The following is a 22,632-nucleotide window of genomic DNA, read 5'->3' as shown; positions in this document are numbered from 1 at the left end:
AAAAAATAAAGGAAGGAGGCTTCGTCATAGAAGATTTCAAACTCTATTATAAAGCAGTAATTATCAAACAATTTGGCACTGGCTAATAGAGTAGTGGATCAGTGGAATAGATTAAATAATCAGCACACAGTAGTTAATGATCATAGTAACTTATTTTAGATAAACCTATAGATCTAAACTTTGGGGGAGGAGAAAGGGGAGAGAATTCACTGACAAAAAAATGCTGGGAAAACCCTGAAATAAGATGGCTAGAAACTAGGCATAAACCAGTATCTCATATCATATATCAAAATAAAGTCAAAAAGGATATTTGATCTAGAAATAAAGGGTGACACCATAAAGAAATTAGGAGAACTCAGAATTATTTACTTGTCAGATTTATAATGGAGGGAAAAAGAGAATATGAATAGCAAAATGTTAGATAACGAATGTCAAAAATTGTTTCTATGTGTAATTGAAAAAAAAATTAAGTTAAAAAAAGGACCTGAGAAAAATAGTTAAAGTACTTACCATCAACCTCAACAATTTTCTTTAGTTCTTCAACATTTTCATCTTTTAAATGGATTCCCAGGCTCTTCAGAGTGTCGTCTAGATCACCAACATTGACTTTCCCTTGATTGACACTGGTAACTGCCATCTTTGCATTTTCAAATCCTACATATACATAAAAATAAAAGGGACAAATCAATAAGCTTGTGAGTCTAAGTAAGTATATTTGAAGACAGTTCACTTTTGAGAGCAAGAGGTCTTGAATTTGGGAACCTATAAAAAAGGGGAAAACTTCCTGTATTCCTGTTTATCTTCATAAAAAAGAGAAGCCTCATTGTTTCTGCCTAGATAATAATAACAATAGTTTAACTTAACTCAGAAAACATTTATTAAGCACATACTGTGTTCCAGGAACTATTTTAGGCACTATGGATATAGACAAAAATGAAAACAGTCTTTCCTTGTCCTCAAAGTGCTTATATTTGACTAAGTGACCCATGTATAACATTTTGAGGTTTGCAAAAAGCTTTATAAACGTTATGTTATGTAGTGATTCAAACATAATGACTGAAATATTAATGACAAAATAAAGAGGTAGTGTAAATTATGTCATTATAATACATCAGTTGTGATGGTTTCTTCATATCCAAAGGAAAGAAAACCAAATTAACAATATCGAACATAAAAAGGGAGATGAGACCTCACCTTTAATGAAGAGGAAATTAAGGCAATCATTAAAAACTATTATCTAAGGGATATGGATGAATATTTACAAAACTACAAATTGCCCAGATTAACAGAAGAAATAGAATACTTAAATAATTCCATATCATAAAAAGAAGTTGAACAAGCCATCAAAGAACTCCCTAAGAGGAAATCACCAGGGCCTGATAGATTCACAAGTGAATTGTATCAAACATTCAAAGAGCAACTAATCCCAACACTATACAAATTATTTGATATAATAAGCAAAGAAGTCCTGCCAAATTCCTTTTATGACACAAATATAGTACTGATTCCGAAGCCATGTAGATAGAAAACAGAGAAAGAAAACTACAGACCAATCTCCTTAATGAACATAGATGCAAAAATCTTAAATAGAATACTAGCAAAAAGACGCCAGCAAGTGATCAAGAGGATTATGCATCATGATCAGGTGGGATTTATACCAGGAAGCAAGGATGATTCAACATTAGGAAAACCATCCACATAATTGACCATATCAACAAGCAAACCAACAGAAATCACATGATTATATCAGTAGATGCAGAAAAAGTCTTTGACAAAATACACCTATTTCTACTGAAAACACTAGAAAGTATAGGAATAGAAGGACCTTTCCTAAAAATAATAAACAGTATATATTTAAAACCATCAGCAAACATCATCTGCAATAGGGATAAATTAGAAGCCTTCCCAATAAGATTAGGTGTGAAACAAGGATGCCCATTATCACCTCTATTATTTAACATTGTACTAGAAACACTAGCAGTAGCAATTAGAGGAGAAAAAGAAATTAAAGGTATTAAAATAGGCAATGAGGAGACCAAGTTCTTTGCAGATGATATGATGGTCTACTTAAAGAATCGTAGAGAATCAACTAAAAAGCTAATGGAAATAATCAACAACTTTAGGAAAGTTTTTACAAAATAAACTCATGTAAATCATCAGCATTTCTATATATTTCCAAAACATTCTGGTAGCAAGAGTTAGAAAGAGACATTCCATTTAAAATCACCCTAGACAATACTTAGGAATCTATCTGTCAAGACAAACACAGGAACTATATGAACACAACTACAAAACACTTTCCACACAATTAAAACTAGATCTAAATAACTGGAAAAACATTAATTGCTCATGGGTAGGACGAGCTAATATAATAAAAATGACCATCCTACCCAAACTAATTTACTTATTTAGTGCCTAATGTGGTACAGAGTACCACACATACTTATCAAACTACCAACAAAATTTTTTACTGGACTAGAAAAAACAATAACAAAGTTCATTTGGAAGAACAAAAGATCAAGAATATTGAGGGAAATAATGAAAAAAATGTGAAGGAAGGTGGCCTGGCAGTACTAGAAATTAAACTATACTATAAAGCAGCGGTCATCAAAATAATACAGTACTGGCTAAGAGACAGAAGGGAGGATCAGTGGAATAGACTGGAATATACTGGAGGTAAGTGACCTCAGCAAGACAGTCTAAGATAAACATTACAAGTGCTGTTTTGACTGTATCTTTTGGAGATGTTAGAATGGAATGGGACTGGGGTTTCTCAGGAGCCATTTTCCAATGGCTCATGTATAAAACAATTGAACATATAAATTATTCGTAAGTGTTAATATGCCTAAATAGCCTATTGATTTTGAAAAGATGCTAGAAGAATAAGAAGACTATTCAAAGAATCAGGTCAACTAGAGAAAACTAGTCTGAAGAAAGCTAAAAGAAAAATCAAGTTAAAAAACAAAGAAGCCAGTGCAAAGCAAATGGAAGAAATACAGGCTCAGACAATCATGTAAAAAGTAAACTAGGAAACATGCAAAACAATTTTTGCTTTTTCTTTGTATCCTTCAAGTAAGCACAGTACCTGGTTCATAATAAATACCTAATAAATGCTTGTCAATTGATTGATATGGAGCAAGACAAATAGAACCAGAATATTTTTAATGAAATTGACTTGGAAAGGGATACAAAACACGCAAACTTATTGTTTGTTTACATTCTATTGATTTTTATGTAAATGTTTAAATAATACAAGTACAATAAGATGAGGGTTGACTCTCTAACAATCTCATGCTCTTTTTTTTTTAAAGCTCTTACCTTCCATCTTAGAATCAGTACTGTGTATTGGTCCCAAGGTAGCAGAGTGGTAAGAGCTAGGCAATGGGGGTTAAGTGACTTGCCCAGGGTCACACAGCTAGGAAGTATCTGAAGTCAGATTAGAATCCAGGATCTCCTGTCTTTAGGCCACTCTCTCAATCCACTGAGGCATTTCATTGGCCCCACTCCATGTTCTTAAAGGTTAATTGCTAACCTCTCTTCTGCCTTAGAACCAATACATAGTATTGGTTCTAAGACAGAAGCTAAGAGGTTTTTTTAAGTTATAAATTTTATATTGAATATATGAATAAAAATGTTACATCATTATATGTAAACTAATATAAGGATAGGAAGATTAATTTATACTCACGTAGGGCCTTCTCCAATTTTTTCCTATCATTCAATTTCTTGACAACTTCCTTTAAATTCACTTCTTCTCCTTCTACAAAACAGAGGGGTGGAAAGGAAAAAAAGCAATTAAAGCTAAGTCTATAAAGTACAAAGTAAAATGGAAAGCTTGGTTACCTTCCTCTTCCTTTGTGTTATGTAGACCAACACTAAAGTTCAAAAGCCATCAGTAAGCCCACCTGTCCAAAGAGAACCTCTAGAACTGATATTCTGCCCTATTCAGTCAGAAGGGTCCACAGAGAATTGAAACAAGAGACCTGACAATAGACTTTAGTAGCAGTGAGGCTCTAGGAATGAAGCCTGAATATTGACACACTCCTGTTAATTTCTAATGCTCTATCAACTTAGAAATCAATTTGTGTTACCCACCTCATGCGTATTTAACATTTATTTATTTGTGTATGTATTGTTTCCCTCTTTTAGGATGTAAGTGTCTTAAGGGCAAAGACTATTCCTGCCTTTGCCTTTGTATTTCTGGCACCTAGGCACAGAGTCAGCACTCAATAAATGCTTGTAAAATTGAAATGAACAACTTCAGTTTAGCAGGACAGGATAGCAAAGAGGGAACAGTTAAGGAACATACCAGGACATACACAGAGCAACTAAAAATTTTAAATTTAGTACTAAATTTAAATTTAAAAATTTAAAAAAAATAAAAATTAAAAAAAAAAGCAAGCCAAGGATAAAAGAATGAGGTGCCAGAGAAGATTTAGACAATGAAGGTGGAGACCCTGAGAGGTTGATAGAATCCAGAAATGGATATGCTGAGATAAGAATAAATAATATTAAGCTGAAATTGGGCATTAGTGGGAAAGGGAGCTACTTCTAAGAACTTGATGAAATTCTCACAAACTATTCTTCCTTCCTCATCATTAAGTATCACCCTCATCAGAGCAACTAGCATTCATATGCACCAAATGGCAAATACATCCTCATAATAAGCCTGGGAGATAGGTGCTTTTTTTTAACTCTCATTTTATAGATGAGGAAATTGAGGCAAAGGAAGACAAAGAGCCTTGCCCAAGATCATCCAGCCAAGACCAGATATGACCTTAGGTTTTCCTAATTCTAGGTCTAGCACTCTAGCCACTACACCACTTAGCAGCCTCAATTCTCTAGTTTCCCATCTTTCCCCCCACCACTTGCCTTTCAGGAGGAGAAATACTCAGGATGAATAAAAGCATTACCCTACCTATTCTAGTTTCAAATTTTTAACTTTTGGGGAATGTTAAAATTTTACTTTGCTGTTAGAAAGAATATACATCCTCCTTTACCCTCAGCAAATAACCTAAGTAAGTTCTTACCATCTGGCACCATAGAGTTCAATACTTCCGCAGTCTCTTTTGCATCTAAATTGAACCCCAAGCTCTCCAGGACAGATGGAACATCAGTCATCTTGACTTTCCCATCCCTGACACTGGTGGCAACGTTATATGCATTTTGTATTCCTAAAAGGAAAAATGATCAAAGGGCTAAGCTTGCTTAATTGACTAGTTTAAATAAACCTATAAAAGTCTGAACAAGAGAAAGGGGAGAAAGCAAATATGCTCATTTTACAGAACTGTGGTTCTTGGGTTTCTTGGTATCACTAAAGTGGCTTAAATAACTGAACAGAAGAGAAACTCATTAAAGGCAGAATTGTCTTTGAATCTCTAACACTTAACATGGTGCTGATAATGATAATCAGTTAGTTGAACCTATGCTGGTTGAATAAGTTGAATTAGGATGATACTACATACATGCTCCTTCTTGCTGACCAACGGGAAAGTCAGACTTTTACTGCTCTTGAAGAGATAACAATTTAATAAAATATGATCTCATCGGCCTAAGTATTAATTCAAGGCAAAAGCAAAAGTGCAAACATGCCAAATGTGGCACATTATTAGAAACTTTTTTTCTCTTGTAAGTGGTTGGGATATTTCATTAATGCCAGCTTATTATAAAGTGAATTCTACAAAACCATTTGAGATGACCTGGAATTAGTCATAAACTAGGATTTAGAGCTGGAAAAGATCTTGAAGATCTCTTCACTGAGATCTTTTGGGGGTTTTTTATTCTATGTTTATCATAAACTTAAAATAAAATGAGCATTTTCATATGCAAAATAAAACAAAATAAGAGGATTATACAGGAAACCATGTATCTTTATTATGTATATCTTGGTTTCCTTCTTAAAAATATAATACATTTTAAAAGATGGCTTTAATGGGATGGGGGAAAAGGAGGGATACAATTGTGAATCTTGACAATGGAAGATACAAAATATATCAATAAAATGCATTTTAAAATGAATTATAACAACATGTAACTTTCAAAGCAATTTTCCTTGTTTGTGTTTTTTTATGGAGTTCTATTTTGAATGTTTTCAATGTTTCAATGACCCTCTTTTCTTTTTTTCTTATCTTGAAGATCCTAACTCCATTCCTCTCCTTCCTTACTGAGGGATTGGTCCTTACTGAGGGATTATAAGTGGTTTATGGCCCACTGGACTGTCAAACCATTGGTTATTTCTTTCCTTCTACGTTATTTATATATTGAATTTCAAGGCACCTTTAGGGTTTCAGATGGGAAAAATCTGGGTCATAGCTGACTTTGAAGAATCTGCTTATTACACCAATTTATCCAAAGAAATTATCCAAAAATACCAGATATCTGGTTAAAAAAACAAACAACATATTCTATAATTTTCCTCAGACCTCAGATATTTTATAAAGCAGTTATGCCTGCAGATGTTCTTCCAATCCCAATTATCCAGAGTGGCTAAAAACCTCTAAGGAGGGAGAAGGGTTAAAGGATAAGGTATATAACAGGCCCTATCCTAAAGAATTCTACCAGAAAAGGAACTGGAAATGATATAGATATTACACTTTTTGCTTGTCTTAATTGCTGGTGTGAGTCACTTTTGAAATCCAGGCATTCCTAAGTAGCAAATGCTGTTGATGTTTCAAGACCCAATTTAATTCCCCTTCTCTTTCATGAAGCCTCTTCAGACAGTTCAGAATCAGAGACTTCTTTTCTGTCTCCGAATCCATCGCATTAATGGTTTATGTCACTCAGTTGGCAATTAATCACATTTTCCTTTGTATAAATCTTATGCTTTTATTGAATTGTTCTGTGTTCATGTCTTGTCTAAAGAATTAGATTAATGTCTTTAAAGGGAGGCATGCCATATATATATATCACCTTAGATATACCAGACCTATTCAATAAATATTGGTTGGCTGTTTAAGTAAATAGACAAAAAGTCACTACCAAAATGGAAAAAGAAGATACAAGCAAAGGAAATTATATTCCTGGCTATGATTTTTAAGATCATGTTTCCATTTACAAAAGGACTAAGAAGAAAGGGAATTGATGGATTTCTATTAAAAAGTTAAATTCTTATCAATGTATAAAAAGTCAGTGTATGTAACAATAGAAAAAAGGAAAGATTCCTTCCTACTCACGTTGGCCCTCATTCATTTTTTGGACATTTGTCAATTTATCGACAATATCTTGTAAAGATACTGTTCCATCCTCTACAAAATGAAAAAAAAAATCAGATATTATCAAGTTATAAGTATATGACATTTTCATAGCATTCAAAGGTTTAACAAAGCATTTTACATACATTATCTTATTGAAGCTGCACAGAAACTCTGAGGTTATTTTTGAGGTATTTTACAGATGAAGGAATGAGACTCAGAAAAATTAAATGACTTGTCCACACCAGCAAGTATACCTGCTGGCAAGTATCAATGCAGAGATTCAGACTTTCTGGGTTCTAACAGAAGTGGATACTAAGAAGTACAAGGAAATATGGTAGATTTTTTTTTCTGAAGAACTCATGAGTAAAAAAAGTAAAAGGAGGAGGAATAGCAGGACTAGATTTTTAACTATATTATAAAGCAGAGTAACTATCAAAACTATGTAAGAAATAGAAAGATAGAGCAATGGAACAGAATCAACACACAACAAATAGCAACTAAAGATTATGCTATATTCTTACTTGTATTAGCAAAGCTAAAGATCCAAGTTTTAGAGATAATAATTCATTATTAGGTAAAAATTGTTGAGAAAACTGGAAAACAATTAGCAGGAACTAAGGATAAACCAACATCTTACTTACACCATTTACCAATATAAAATCAAAGTGGATATATGACCTAGACATAAAGGGAGAGTTTATAAGCAAAGTAGAAGAACAGGGAATATATTACCTATCAGTTTTATGGACTGAAGAGGAATTTTTGAGTAAATAAGAAATAAGAACATTGTGAGATGTAAAACAGATAATTTTGATTACATTAAGTTAAAAAGGGGGTTGTACAAATAAAACTAATGTAGCCAAGATTAGAAGGGATGAAGAAAATTGAGGGGAGGAATTTTATAGACACTTTCTTGGATGAAGATCTCATATCTTCATAAAATATATAAAGAATTTTTTTCAAATTTATAGGAATATAAGCCATTCCCCAACTAAGAAATGATTAAAAGATATGAACAGACAATTTTTGGATGAAGAAATCAAAGCTATATGTAGTTATATGAAAAATGCTTTAAATCATTATTAATCAGAGAAATACAAATGAAAATAATTCTGAGACATCATCTCATACATATTGGATTAGTTAAAATGATAAAAGGGCAAAATGCCAAATGTTGGAGGGGATATAGAAAAATGGAGACACAAATACACTGTTGGTAGAACAGTGAATTGATACAACTATTTTGTAAAGCAATCTGGAATTATACCCAGAGAATTATAAAACTGTGTGGGGTTTTCCTGGCAAAGATACTTGAGTGGTTTGCCATTTCCTACTTCAGCACATTCTTTAGATGAGGAAACTTAAGGCAAATAGAGCTGAGTGACTTGCCCAGGGTCATACAGCTAGTAAGTGTCTAAGACTGGATTTGAACCCAGGAAGTCTTTCTGATTCTAGGCCTGGCACTCTATCCACCTTGTTTACCTACAAAAAAAATAAATTATTCAGATTCAAAAAATAAATAAATTGAGCTCTTAAGTAACCCAACCTCAGAAAAAATAATCAAGTAAACTATCAAAATAAATGAACTGCCAAAGAAAGAAACCTGGGTTCAATGAATTGAAATCTATTAACTTTTTAAAGAGTAATTCATACAAATACCAGAAAATTTGTGCTAAAAAATAAAGACCCTTCCAAAAGAAACAACTGTGAAGTGAAGAAAAATGCATCTATTGTATTATATATGCACATATAGTTTATGTGTATTTATATATACATATACACACATAATATAATTTTTTAAAGAAAGAACACTGGATTTGAAGTCATAAAAATTGAACTTAAATCCAGTCTCCAACACCTACCACCACCTAAGTTAAGAAAAAAACCCACATAATTTCTCTGAATTTTAGTTTCTTCATCTGTAAAATGAAGGTATTAAACTAAATGCTCTCTAAGATTCCTTTTTTCTAACTCTAAATCTACTTGACTTATAATATCAGGAAAGTAAAGCCACTGATATAACCCAGCTTAGAACTCTAAACTTTATAAGGATGGTTAAAAAACATTAGTAATCCTTGGTAAAGACATATCCTATTATACTTTGGACAAATAACTCCATAGAGAACTAAAGTACTCACCACCAGTGTCAGTATATTTCTGTATTTCTTGTATTTCTTCCTCCTTTAATGTTATTCCCATGCTTTCTAGTGTTTTTCCTAGATCAGAAGTCTTAACTTTCCCATCTGAGACATTGTTGAGAAGAGTCCAGGCATCTTGTAATTCTGTTAAATTGTAAACGTATTAATGAATATCAGGAATCTAGAGAAGAGCCTTACTGGAGAATTTATTAATTTTCTAAAGCAATGAAGTATTTAAGTTTAAAGAAGCAACAATATATCAAATGGGCAGCTGGGTAGCTCAGTGGATTGAGAGTCAGGCCTAGAAATGGGAGGTCCTAGGTTCAAATGGAGCCTCAGACACTTCCCAGGCTGTGTGACCCTGGGCAAGTCCCTTGACCCCCATTGCCTACTCTTACCACTCTTCTGCCTATTGGCTCCAAGACAGAAGGTAAGGGTTTAATAAAAAAAAACAATAATAAAATAACAATAATAACATAAAAAAACAATAATAAAAAAAATCAAAGACATAAAGATGTTACATGTTCTTTGTTACTTAAAAAAAAGCTCCCTGTTTTTAATAACAAGATAGTCAATTATTAAAAATCAGAGGTAGAATATTATCATAAGTAATAAGCATAAATCCATGTCTATGGCCTCAGACACTTCCTAGTTGTGTGACTCTGAGCAAATCATTTAACCCCCACTGCCTAACCCCATACCACTCTTCTGCCTTGGAATCAGTACTTAGTATTGATTCTAAGATGGAAGGTAAGGGTTTCAAATAAATAAATAAATCTATGCCCAGATGTGCATAAAAGAGGCATCATAATGGAGTGGAAGAAGACTGCATTTGCAGATGAGCTCCATATGCGGCTCTACTTTTATTGCCTTTTGCTGTCATTCAAGTTGTTTTTCAAGCATGTCTGACTCTTTCTGACTCAGTTTGGAGTTTTAATGGCAAAGATACTAGAGTGATTTGTCATTTCTTTCTCCAATTAATTTTACAGATGAAGAACTGAGACAAATTGGGTTAAGTGACTTGCCCAGGGTCACATAGCCAGTAAGTGTTTAAGATTGGATTTGAACTCAGGAAAAGACATTTCCCTGACTCCAGACCAGGTGGCTCTATGAACTAGGGCACCATCAAGCTTGTTCCATAATCTCTTTGATCTTAGGCAAATCAATGGATTTTTCTAGGCATCAATTTCCTCATCCTGAAATTAAAAGGACAAGAGGAGACATCCTCTATGATCTCATTCTACATGTTCCAATTAAATTAGACACAGATGTGGAGAGGGAGTTAAAATGTGGGATTTCATCAACATGAGGAATTTTTTTCCACAGAAAACAAAACTCCCATCTGTGCCTTAATTGGAAGTTTTCTTAAGAGTGGCAAGGTTAATATTGGCTTCTGCATACTCTAATTATAATGTGGAAGGATGCTAAGGAATTCCTTTTTCTTGACTGATTAGCAATCAATGGTATCAGGGAAGGCTAGGTAGCACAATGGATAGAGCACCAGGGCTGGACCTGGGAGAACCTGGGTTCAAATCCAGCCTCAGATATTTCCTAGCTATGTGAAAGCCTGGGCAAGTCACTTAATCCTGCTTGCCTAGCCCTCACTCTTCTGTCCTAGAGTTGATACTGGGACAGAAGGTAAGGGTTAAAAAAAACACTCAGTGGTAGCTTATTGTACAGAGAATGCTTCAAGGATGCATCCAATAACTCATAATTAGGCACAGCTGGGCTTTACTAAGTAATTTATGACCTAATACTTTGTTTTAAGCTGTCAGATACTCTCTTTTTCTCCTTCCCGCATTTTGACACCTTGAATTTCAAAGAAACTTTGAGACTCAAATTAGGACCAAAAGGAGGGAAACAAATTTTGTCTTCCCTTCAGGGTTCTTCTCAATAACAGATGTCAAGGGGATAGCTAGGTGGCTGAGTGGATCGAGACACAGATGTTGGATTGAGACCCAGATGTTGAGACAAAAATCCCTGGATTCAAATCTGGCCTCAAAATTTCCTAGCTGTGTCCTAGGCAAGTCACTTAACCCCCATTGCCTAGCTCTAACCACTCTTCTGCCTTGGGACCAATATACAGTATTGATTCTAAGATGGAAGATAAGGTTTAAAAAACAAAACTCAAAATGGTGAAGGTCTTGGTTAACTAGGTTGATTTTAAAAATTCAAACAACACATAGAGGAATTCTCAAGGTTTCTTTGATATTTTAGGAGCAAAACTAAATCATTTCTCCCAATTCCAGAATAACTACAAAACCTGGAGGTGTAGGAGAAAAGATTCAGGGAGAAATAATTTCATGGGGACTTCTTTCCTTGGGACTTCTCTAAACCAAGAGTTGACCTGCATAAATAATGAAGAGAAAGACAGCAAATGACTTTCATTTGCTTTCTTTGCTCCTGAATTGATCCTAAAGTAAGAAAGCTTAGAAGGATCCACTAATGAAATTCCCAGGCAGCAGATTCTACCTATCTTAAGAGGCTCAGATTAATTATTCTTTTTTAATGAAAATTCTAAGTCAATGCTGATCACAAATGTCTTTCTCTTTTTTGAATTGATATCATTTCAGAGCATTAAACTACTAAAACTTTTAATTATAAAATAATAATATGTACTAATAACTGGTTCACAAATTTGAGCCATTTTTAATATAATGAAAAATTATTTTATGAACATTTATCTAAGCTACTAAATTTGACACTACATTCAATATCTACATACTAGTGTACAATCAACCATGACTGTCAGACTATATTATTTCTGAATAGTTATCTTCTGGAATTATTTAAATCCTTGCACTGGTAGTTATTTTCATTTTTATACCTATTTTACTTTGCCTAATTATAGCACTCTGATGAGGGCAGGGACCATATTGTATGGTCTTTGAATATTCATATCAATACCTTAAAAGCACTATAAACAACTGTTAAAAAATATTGGTAGACATATTGGTTCAAGAGAACAAATAAGAAAACTTACTTTTCCCATGAGAAAGTGACAGGGAGCTACACAGACAGAATGATACATATGTTGCCAGATATAGTTAATACACTGGCTGGTTTTTTTTTTTGTTTGTTTTTTTTGTTTGTTTTTTTTTTTGCTCTTTTTCTTTTCTGTAAGGGAGTTTTTAATTCCTGAGGTGGTTGGGAAGAGGTAATTATTATGAATATGGGATTAACTCTCCCCTGCCTATATTAAGATTTAATCACCAGAAGTATATACACCCCATTTTATCCTTATGTGGGGGAGGTCTGTGACCCAAATGTGCTAAAGTGGGTGACGAATCAGAAATGGCTGACTGCCCCCTGGGCAGTCCTAAGCAAAGCTAAAACTACAACTGGTACACATAAAGTGGAAGGAATGCACAGGAAGTGACACAAAGAGGAGTCTTTAAAAGCAGTTGTAACTTCCCATGAGAGAGACATTCAGAGTTTAGAGTTCAAGTTGCAGTTGGAGTTCAAGTTAGAGGTTGGTAAAGGATCTGCTGCTTCATGGACCTGGGATTGGGGAGGCAGCTCTTGGACCTTCCTTTAGGACTACCACGTGGGTGAGTGAAAAGGCTGGCTCCTTTTCCTGGCTTTCTGGAGGGACTACCTCTGGAGAAGCCTCTGTCTTGGAAGAGGCTTCATGGCTGAAGCCCTTGCTTTATTCATCACAGGACCTCTGCTGAAGGCTGAGGGCCCTCTGACTGAGGACTAATTAATCCTGCCTGGTTTGAGCCAGAGGCCAGAGCAAAATACTTAGTGTGATAGGATAGATATCTTCTCTACTCTTCTCTCTCTCTCTCATCTCTCTACCTTACACATTTGTGCTATAAAGTCATTCTGAATTGAGTCATTCTGAATTCTCATATATTTAGTCCAACCTTAAATTGTTGTTTTTTTTTTTTGTTTGTTTGTTTTTTTAATAATGAGGCCTTTATTTTATTTTATTTTTAAACCCTTGTACTTTTCGGTGTATTGTCTCATAGGTGGAAGAGTGGTAAGGGTGGGCAATGGGGGTCAAGTGACTTGCCCAGGGTCACACAGCTGGGAAGTGGCTGAGGCCGGGTTTGAACCTAGGACCTCCTGTCTCTAGGCCTGACTCTCACTCCACTGAGCTACCCAGCTGCCCCTTAAATTGTTTTTAAAACCCTTACCTTCCATCTTGGAATCAATAGTGTATTGGTTCCAAGGCAGAAAAGTGGTAAGGGCTAGGCAATGGGGGTTAAGTGACTTGGTCATACAGCTGGGAAGTGTCTAAGGCCAGATTTGAACCTAGGACCTCCCTGGCTCTCAATTCACTGAGCTACCCAGCTGCCCCCTCCAACCTTTCATTTTTAACCCTTACATTCTCTAGAAATTGCATTAATAAAGCTTACTTTTAAAACTACATTAGATTGACTGGTTACAAGCACAAAACTTGACCACCAAGATTGGGGGGGAAAATTTAGGTCAATTACTGAAAATGGAAAGGAATGGGGAAAAACTGCAAAAAATTAAATCTCTATCCATAAAAATGTCCAATCATTACTACCAATGCAGGAATGGAAAAGGTTCATTCACACTCACGTTGGGTCTTCTTGCAATTTTTGATCTCAGAATATTTCTTGGTAAATTCCTGTAGGTCCATATCTTCAAGAGCTACCCAAAAAAATGTATAGGGAGAAATCAAATATTCTAATGAAAATGATTCTAATAAAGTCATTTCTACAAAGACAAAAAGATGAAATCCCTAAAGACAGGGGAAGCAGAGACCTCAGAATTATCTGAAAAACTGTTTCCCTTTGTGTTGTATAGATTAGGTCCAAATTAAAAGCTGTAGACCTGAATTTTAAAAATTATCCCCTCAGAATAAAAGTTCAACAATCTCAAAAATATAATTGGGGGAAAGGAGTGTAGGAATGAAGAAGGAAATAGTACTTCCTAATTTCCACTTATACTATGAAACAATAATTATCAAAAATATTCAAAAGATAGAAAAAGTATATCACTGGAATAGAATGGATAAGGAAGGAAAAGAAACAAGTAAACTCACCTGGTATTTGATAAACTCCAAAATATAAATTACTTGGGAAAGAAATTCACCATTTGCATTTAATGGTAAAAACTGGAAAGCAGTCAGACAGCAATTGGGCCTGAGACTATGACTGAAAATTTAGCTTTGTCACGAGAAAGGACACATTTTTCATGTACTTGGAGTGACTAGTACCTCACGACTATCTAAAGGACTTACCACCATCAGACTCAAAAGATTTCAATGCTTCTTGAAGATCTTCATCATTTAAATTGAATCCCAAGTTCTCCAGGGTTGATAATATATTATCCTTTTTGATTTTCCCATCACTGATATTGGTGACAATAGTCCATGCCTTTTGTAATTCTATATGCATATCCAAATAAAAATAGAAACTGATTCAACAACAATAACAAAATAGCTAACAATACAAAAATCTGATATGGGCATTGTCTTCATTTTAAAGAACTGAGATTTCTGTTTTTAGGGCTTCCCTGAAGGAATCTAGGTAGCTAGATGTTCCACGAATAGGGATATGGGGGCTGGAATCAGGAAGAACTGAGTTCAAATGCAGCTGGCATTTAATAACTGTGTGACTCTAGGTAAGGCACTTTTATCTCTGTTTGCCTCAGTTCCCTCATCTGTAAAATGAGGGTGTGATATTAGCACCTACTTCCCAGGGTTGATGTGAGGATAAAATGAGATAATAACTGTAAAGTGCTTAGCAAAGGGTCTGGCACATAACAAGCATTATAAATGTTAGAAATTATTAGCTATAATTATCTTATATTGAATTATCATGCACCGTAAAAATGCTAACTACTTTTGAGAAGATACCAATGAGAAGAAGCTTTGTTAAGCAATCAAAAGTAAAATATTAACTCCTGCCCAAAAAAAAAAGTAGCACATTACCTATTTAAAATGTGGAGGACTTCTAGAAACCCCCTTTTCTTGAGTGATTGATTATAGCAAACAAAGATAATTTTATTTTTTTAATGCTTCTGAGAGTCTTCCAATGACCTTCAACTGGCCACAAAATCCAAGGGATTAAAAAAAGTTATGGCCAAGTGTAAAATTAATCCTTTGGCCCTTTCCCATCTATCTATATGGACCTCAAGGTAGCTTTGAAGTTTCCAAGATTGACTTACTCTGGAGAGTACAAATTAGGACCAAAATGGAAATAGGCACAAATTCTGTTTCAAAGCAAGCAAACCCACTAGTTGCTAGTTTCAGGGATGTCTGGTAAAATAGATTGGTTCAGGGCCTCTTGAAGCTTCTCAAATATTTAAAGACAATGAAAACTGAACCAAATCAGAGTTCCTCTCCCAAAGTACACCCCTCCATTTTTCAAAGCCCAGAGTAGCTAACAAACTTTAAAAAGGGATGATTTACCCTAGGGAGGGCTATCTCAGAATTGGCTTCTGTTCCCATTGTCTCCAGACCAAGAATTGGCTTGCAGCTAAAGAGGAAGCCACAAACAGAAAAACTAGTATCTTTTGATTGACTAATACCAAATCTGTGCCAGTAGTTATCACTAGAATTCCTAGAGACCAAAGGTTCAATAGTGGTATTCCAATAATTTAAAAAACACAAGCAATTCTTATCTACATTTTAGGATCCTCCTCCATTAGTCCTTAACTGGCCACTCACTCCCATATTGATCTCTTAATCCATTACACTGATTTTCTCACTCACTGGAAAATTTATCAAATATTGGTGTTGTTTGTGCATTGTTATGGTGTGTTAACTTGTATTTAAAACTTCCATAGTTATTTAATGTTCTTGTCTTTATACCTTGGCTCTGCAACTAAATTATAAGTTTCTTTAAGGTAAGGATCTCTTAATTTTTGTTGTTCAGTCTTTCAGTCATGGCTGACTCTTTGCAACTTCATTTGGGTTTTTCCTGGCAAAGATATTGGAATGATTTGCCATTTCCTTCTATTTCCTACCAGTTTATAGTTGAGGAAACTGAGGTAAATGGGGTTGTGTTAAGTGTTAAGGGTTAAGCCTTAGGTCATACAGCTACTAAGTATCTGAAAACAGATTTGAATTTGGGTTTTCCTGACTCCAGGTCTGGCACTCTAGCCATTGTATCACCTACTGTCCAAATCTCTTAATAGTATTTAGAAATAATATTTAGAAACCTGTCTTTCAAAAAGCAGCATTCAATAACTTTGAATGAATTATTAAAATAATATTTATATAGTACTTTATAATGTTTAAATCATCTCATTTGGAATTCATAACATGATTAAATAAATACACAAAGTTCTATTACCAAAAGAGAAAAAAAATCTAGCCAAGGGTTAGAAACATTCTCTCATTGTAAAAAGAATTAAAATGGGGAAGAAAAGACATTGGGGGAACAACAGCTAAAGTTTAGATTCATATTTTTTAAAGGTAACAACAGATGATATACAAATACAAAAATGGAAAAGATTCATTTTTCTTTTTAAAAAATTCATACCAGTAGGCCCTGTAAATTCTTGAGCATCAGCCAATTTCTGGACAACAGCCTTTATTTTTACTGATCCATCTTCTAAAAAAGGAAAGGTGGAAAATCCATTAGAGAGAGAGAGAGAGTCTTATAAAGTTAGCCCAAAGTAAAGAAGACTGGCAATTACTTGTAAACTGTCAATCCTCAACTATCTTGTATTGAGTGCATCCACAATTGTTTGAGCCAGATCCAATTTAAATGGCTCCCATGAATTAAATTTATTAACTGGTCCCTCTTCATTTGTCTTATTTATTTTAAAAAACACTCTATGATAGAATTCAGAAGGATAAAATGTATGTACTTAGTAGTAATGTGTTATTTTTTTAAAGACAATAAAATATTTTACCTAGAAAAACTACAACCTGAAATTGATTTACAATGAAAAGACTCTTAAACTCCTATCAAATCCAATTCCAAGGTTGTTTTTTTGTTGTTATTGTTGCTCTTGTTTTTTAATAAACTTCCCTCTAAAGAACCAAATCTAGTCTCTGGTTCTAAGCCGCCTTCTTTTTGTCCCTCTCTCATCTCTAATTCTCTCAGTTTCTCTGTTCTCTCTTTTATTTTTCTTTATTATTACAAACATTTATTCTCTCTCCTTTGTAATACACTTCAAACTGCTAATTGACAAACAGTAGGAAAAAAAAACCTTCATATCGATAGTCCAGCAAAACAAATCCCCACATGTCTAAAAACGTGTATATCTCATTCTGCATTTTAAGCCCATTACCACTGTGGTAGGATGTAGATGGGATTACTCTCCAATATTCTGGGCTTATAAATACATTGTTCAGAGTTCTAAAGTTTTTCAAAGTTGTTTTTTCCTACAGAATTATCATTGCATAAATTATTTGCCTAGTTCCATTCACTTCATTCTGAATCAGTTCACAGAAATCATCACAATTTCTCTAAAACTGCCTATTTTGTTACTTTAAGGTACAATAATATTTTGTTACATTCATAGACAGCTATTACCCAATGTGTGGGCACCTCCTTAGTTTCCATTTTGGAGCTACTATGAAAAGAGTTGCTATAAATATATTTTTTTAAATAAAGGTCTTTTTCTTTTATCTCTTTGGGGAAAAGGCCTAATAGTGGTATAGTTGGGTCAAACTGTTTGCACAGTTTTGGTAATTCTGTGGACATATTTCAAAATTGCTTTCCAGAATGACTAGACCAATTCACAGGTCCATCAACAGAACACATCTAGATTTCTTTTTAAAAAAGAAAAAACCCTACAAAATATTGTTTGTAGAAATAAAGAGGGTCACTTAAGTGGCTCAGTGGACAGACACTCGGGTGTGAAGGCGGGATTGTCCTGGGTTCAAACCTGGCCTCAGACACTTCCTAGCTGTCTGAACAAGTCACTTGGTCCCAATTGTCTAGCCCTGACCACTTTTCTGCCTTAGAACCAATAATTACTATCAATTCTAAGACAGAAGGTAAGGGTTTAAAAAAAGATAGATAGATAGATAGATAGATAGACCTACACAATGGGGAAAATTTTTAATTGCTCATATGTAGGATGAGCCAACAGAACTAAAAATTTGTAATATTAACCAAATTTATTTGCTTAATAAAATATCAAACTACCAAATAGAATATAAAATACCAAATAAAATGAGAAAAATAATAATGAAGTTCATATGAAGAAGCACAAAGGGTTCAAGAATCTCAAAGGAAATTTTGAGAATGGAGAAGACCTAGTAGTGAGGAAGGGCTGAACAAATTATGGTGAATATAATGGAATACTATTGAGTCATAGGAAATGAGGAAATATATTTCAGAGAGACACAGAAGCTCTTATGGGAACTGATGAAGAATGAAATAAGCAGAACTAGAAGAACAATTTATAATTTATAATCAACAATATTGAAAAAAAACCTCTGAAAGGTTTATGAACTCTGATCAGCTAACAGCTAACTGATAAGTTGAAAAGTTAAGATGCAATTTTTCCTATTCAAGTTCATTCCTCTCCCCACCTTGTAATCTGTTCATAGATTCCTTGGAGGTTATAAAATCTCAGTTAAGAATCTCCACTTTTCATTCCTTTCCTGCTCTCTTTTCGCCACGCTGCTCTGTATTCGGCTCCTCTCTGTCTTGTGTGGCCGGCAGAGAAGATGGAGGGGCCCTTATCCATGTTCTGAGAACGGACCACCGGGGAGTCTATCCGCTCCCAGAACGTTATGGCTGCAGCTTCCATTGCCAATATTGTAAAAAGTTCTCTTGGTCCAGTCGGCTTGGATAAAATGTTGGTGGACGATATTGGTGATGTGACTATTACTAATGATGGGGCAACCATTCTGAAGTTGCTGGAGGTAGAACACCCTGCAGCTAAAGTGCTCTGTGAGTTAGCTGATCTTCAAGACAAAGAAGTTGGAGATGGGACCACATTATTGCAGCAGAACTTCTGAAAAATGCAGATGAATTAGTCAAGCAGAAAATTCACCCCACATCAATTATTGGTGGCTATCGACTAGCCTGCAAGGAAGCAGTACGCTATATCAATGAAAACCTGATCATTAACACAGATGAACTTGGAAAAGATTGTCTCATCAATGCTGCAAAAACATCCATGTCTTCTAAGATCATTGGAATTGATGGGGACTTCTTTGCCAATATGGTGGTAGATGCAGTACTTGCAGTTAAATATACAGATGTGAAAGGTCAGCCTCGGTATCCGGTTAATTCTATTAATGTTTTGAAGGCCCATGGGCGAAGTCAGAAGGAGAGTATGCTTATAAATGGTTATGCACTGAATTGTGTGGTGGCATCACAGGGCATGCCCAAAAGAATAGTTAATGCAAAAATTGCTTGCCTGGACTTTAGCCTACAGAAAACAAAAATGAAGCTTGGTGTGCAAGTGGTTATTACAGACCCAGAAAAACTGGATCAAATCAGAAAGAGAGAATCAGATATTACCAAGGAAAGAATTCAAAAGATACTGGCTACTGGTGCCAATGTTATTCTAACCACTGGTGGAATTGATGACATGTGTCTAAAGTACTTTGTTGAATCTATGACTATTGCAGTTCGAAGAGTTTTAAAAAGGGACCTTAAGCGAATTGCTAAAGCATCTGGAGCAACCATTTTATCAACGCTGGCTAATCTGGAAGGTGAAGAAAGTTTTGAAGCTTCAATGTTGGGACAAGCAGAAGAAGTAGTACAAGAGAGGATTTGTGATGATGAGCTAATTTTAATCAAAAACACTAAAGCTCGGACATCTGCCTCAATTATTTTACGTGGAGCAAATGACTTCATGTGTGATGAGATGGAGCGTTCTTTACATGATGCTCTCTGTGTGGTGAAGAGGGTCCTGGAATCAAAGTCTGTAGTGCCAGGTGGTGGTGCTATAGAAGCAGCCCTTTCCATTTATCTGGAGAACTATGCAACCAGCATGGGGTCACGGGAACAACTTGCTATTGCAGAATTTGCCAGATCTCTTCTCATTATTCCCAACACATTGGCAGTTAATGCTGCCCAAGACTCTACAGATTTGGTGGCCAAGTTAGGAGCTTTTCATAATGAGGCTCAGGTTAACCCAGAACGCAAGAACCTAAAATGGATTGGTCTTGACTTAGTCAATGGCAAACCTCGAGATAACAGGCAGACTGGTGTGTTTGAACCTACCATGTAAAGTTAAGAGTTTGAAATTTGCAACAGAAGCTGCAATCACCATTCTTCGAATTGATGACCTCATTAAGTTACATCCAGAAAATAAGGATGATAAAAGAGGAGGAAGTTATGAAGATGCAGTACACTCTGGAGCTATTGAAGACTGATCAGATTTTATTTATAATAATGTTACTGTTAGTTTAATTCTGTACCAGTTGGTCTTTATACTTTGTGTATGGACGTAAAAAATAGAGCAACCTGTCACGTTGACTTGAGTTTTTATAAGGGAGATGAAAGAAAATAAAAACATCTTTCTTCTGCAAAAAAAAAAAGAATCTCCACTTTTAAGATGGTATCAGCACATAGTTATCAATCAACAATAATTTATTAACACCTACTATGTGCCAGGTATTTTGGCAATTGGTACAGAAGACATTCCTTTTCTCATTACTCTTAAGAGAACACATAAACTCTGGAATCTTCCTGATGATTCAATGCCCTCTGAGGAAAATCTTTAAATATCTGATACTTAATTTGACTTTGAGATTACTTCCAAAAAAAAAAAAAACAACAACAGAAAACACAATAGTGGATATTGATATAGTATTTCAATGGACACATCAACTTTAGTCAGCTGTATACATAGAAGTATTCAATGAAATGTTAACCTCCCTGAGAGCAGAGATTATTTCATTTTGGTCTTTGTATGCATAGCAGCTAGTACAGTGTACTGTAGAAATTAGAGGCTTAACAAAAAATTGAATTTAACTGAATTCAAATGAGATTGAAAGAAAATGGAAGAGGTGAAATTAATAATTCTCTCCAAGATCTCTAAGAGCATCTCCAAGCTCAAGGGAGAAATACCAAAACATCTGGATTCAGAAAATTTTTCTCAGCCTTAGGATGTCCATTTGACGAAGTTTAATAGCATTAAAGTGACTTCTAGATGATAAGTGACTTCAAGTTATCCAGTTTACAGTCAACTGAAGGGCAGAAGAGGGCTTTAAATGGCAGCAATTTTTCATCCACTGGCACAAGGATGAAACAGAAGAGCCCTGGGTATATGAAAGGATCTTGAAGAAAGGAAGATGAATGAATGGGGGCTAACCACAGAGAGGAAGATTTAAACATAAGAGAAGAGAATGCTGTAGGATAATTCAATTCAGATGCCAGTACTCTGAAATATGGATATGGTAGGTCCTCTCATACTGTGCTCTCTCATCAAGGTTTAGGGAGTTTATACACCAGATTACTTATCAGGAAGGAGGTAGGAAAGGGAGAGAATTTGGTACCATAATATCGGAAATAAATGTTAGAAATAAATGTTAACAACTGTTTCTATATGTGATTAGGAATAAAAAAAATAATAAAAATAGTTACTAACACTTAAAAAAAAAAACAAAGGGAGGTTACTTCTGTGAAGCTGATAGAACTCCAGAAGAATATAAGCTCCTCAAAGGCAGGAGCTATCTCCATTTTTGTCTTTGTTCTCTCCAGCACCTAAGAGCAGCACTCAACAAGCAGTAGGTGTTTGATAAAAACTAAATCGAATTTCCAATTACTGCAGTTTTGCCTGTTTTCCTAAATTGCTGCGGTTCCTTTCCCCACTCTGTTTTTAGGAAATTCTAAAAGGTAAGTCACTTATTACAATTGTTCTAATCTCACCTCCCTCCTTTCCAATTCTCTAAATTGTAGGAATGACTAATTTTGAACTTTTTCACTGAAAAGAACATGTGTACAAATATTCACACCTATACATAAATATACACACATTCACATCAGTACACAGATGGAGAGACATAACCTGATGGGGCTCAAATACTTACCATCAGGTTGAATCGACTGCAGGATTTCCTGAAGGTTTTCTTTAGCTACCTTAATTCCCAAGTCATCCAAGGTATTGCATACATCATCAATATTGACTTTCTCATCACCCAATTTGTCGAGAACATCCCAAACATCAACTATATGTATAAGTGGAGAAAAAGACAAAATGTTAATTGAAGATTCTTGAGAAGCATATAAAAACTCAACCTGCGGACTTTATCCATTCTCTTAAGTGGGACACTCTGTGTTTCTTGCTTCTCAGAAGACAGATCCTAGAATTTAGAGCTTGAGTTTTTAAAAGTTACTTAGTCCAATTCCTTCAGTTTGTTTTATTTTTTGAATCGAGGTCTCCCTATCCTGCTCTGG

General features: G+C 34.9%; 1 protein-coding gene across 1 annotated transcript; it reads left to right on the top strand.

Moving 5' to 3' along the window:
- Positions 1 to 18,944: 18,944 nt before the first annotated feature.
- Positions 18,945 to 20,771, top strand: LOC123245068 (T-complex protein 1 subunit alpha-like). Its single transcript, XM_044673797.1, is given in 3 exon segments — positions 18,945 to 19,215; positions 19,218 to 20,457; positions 20,459 to 20,771. Coding segments are annotated over 3 exon segments (1,659 nt in total). The 3' UTR covers positions 20,607 to 20,771.
- The last annotated feature ends 1,861 nt before the right edge of the window (positions 20,772 to 22,632 follow it).

Source organism: Gracilinanus agilis, chromosome 4 (assembly GCF_016433145.1).
Source record: "Gracilinanus agilis isolate LMUSP501 chromosome 4, AgileGrace, whole genome shotgun sequence".
Lineage (NCBI taxonomy): Eukaryota > Metazoa > Chordata > Mammalia > Didelphimorphia > Didelphidae > Gracilinanus > Gracilinanus agilis.
This window is presented reverse-complemented; position numbering and strand designations above follow the sequence as displayed.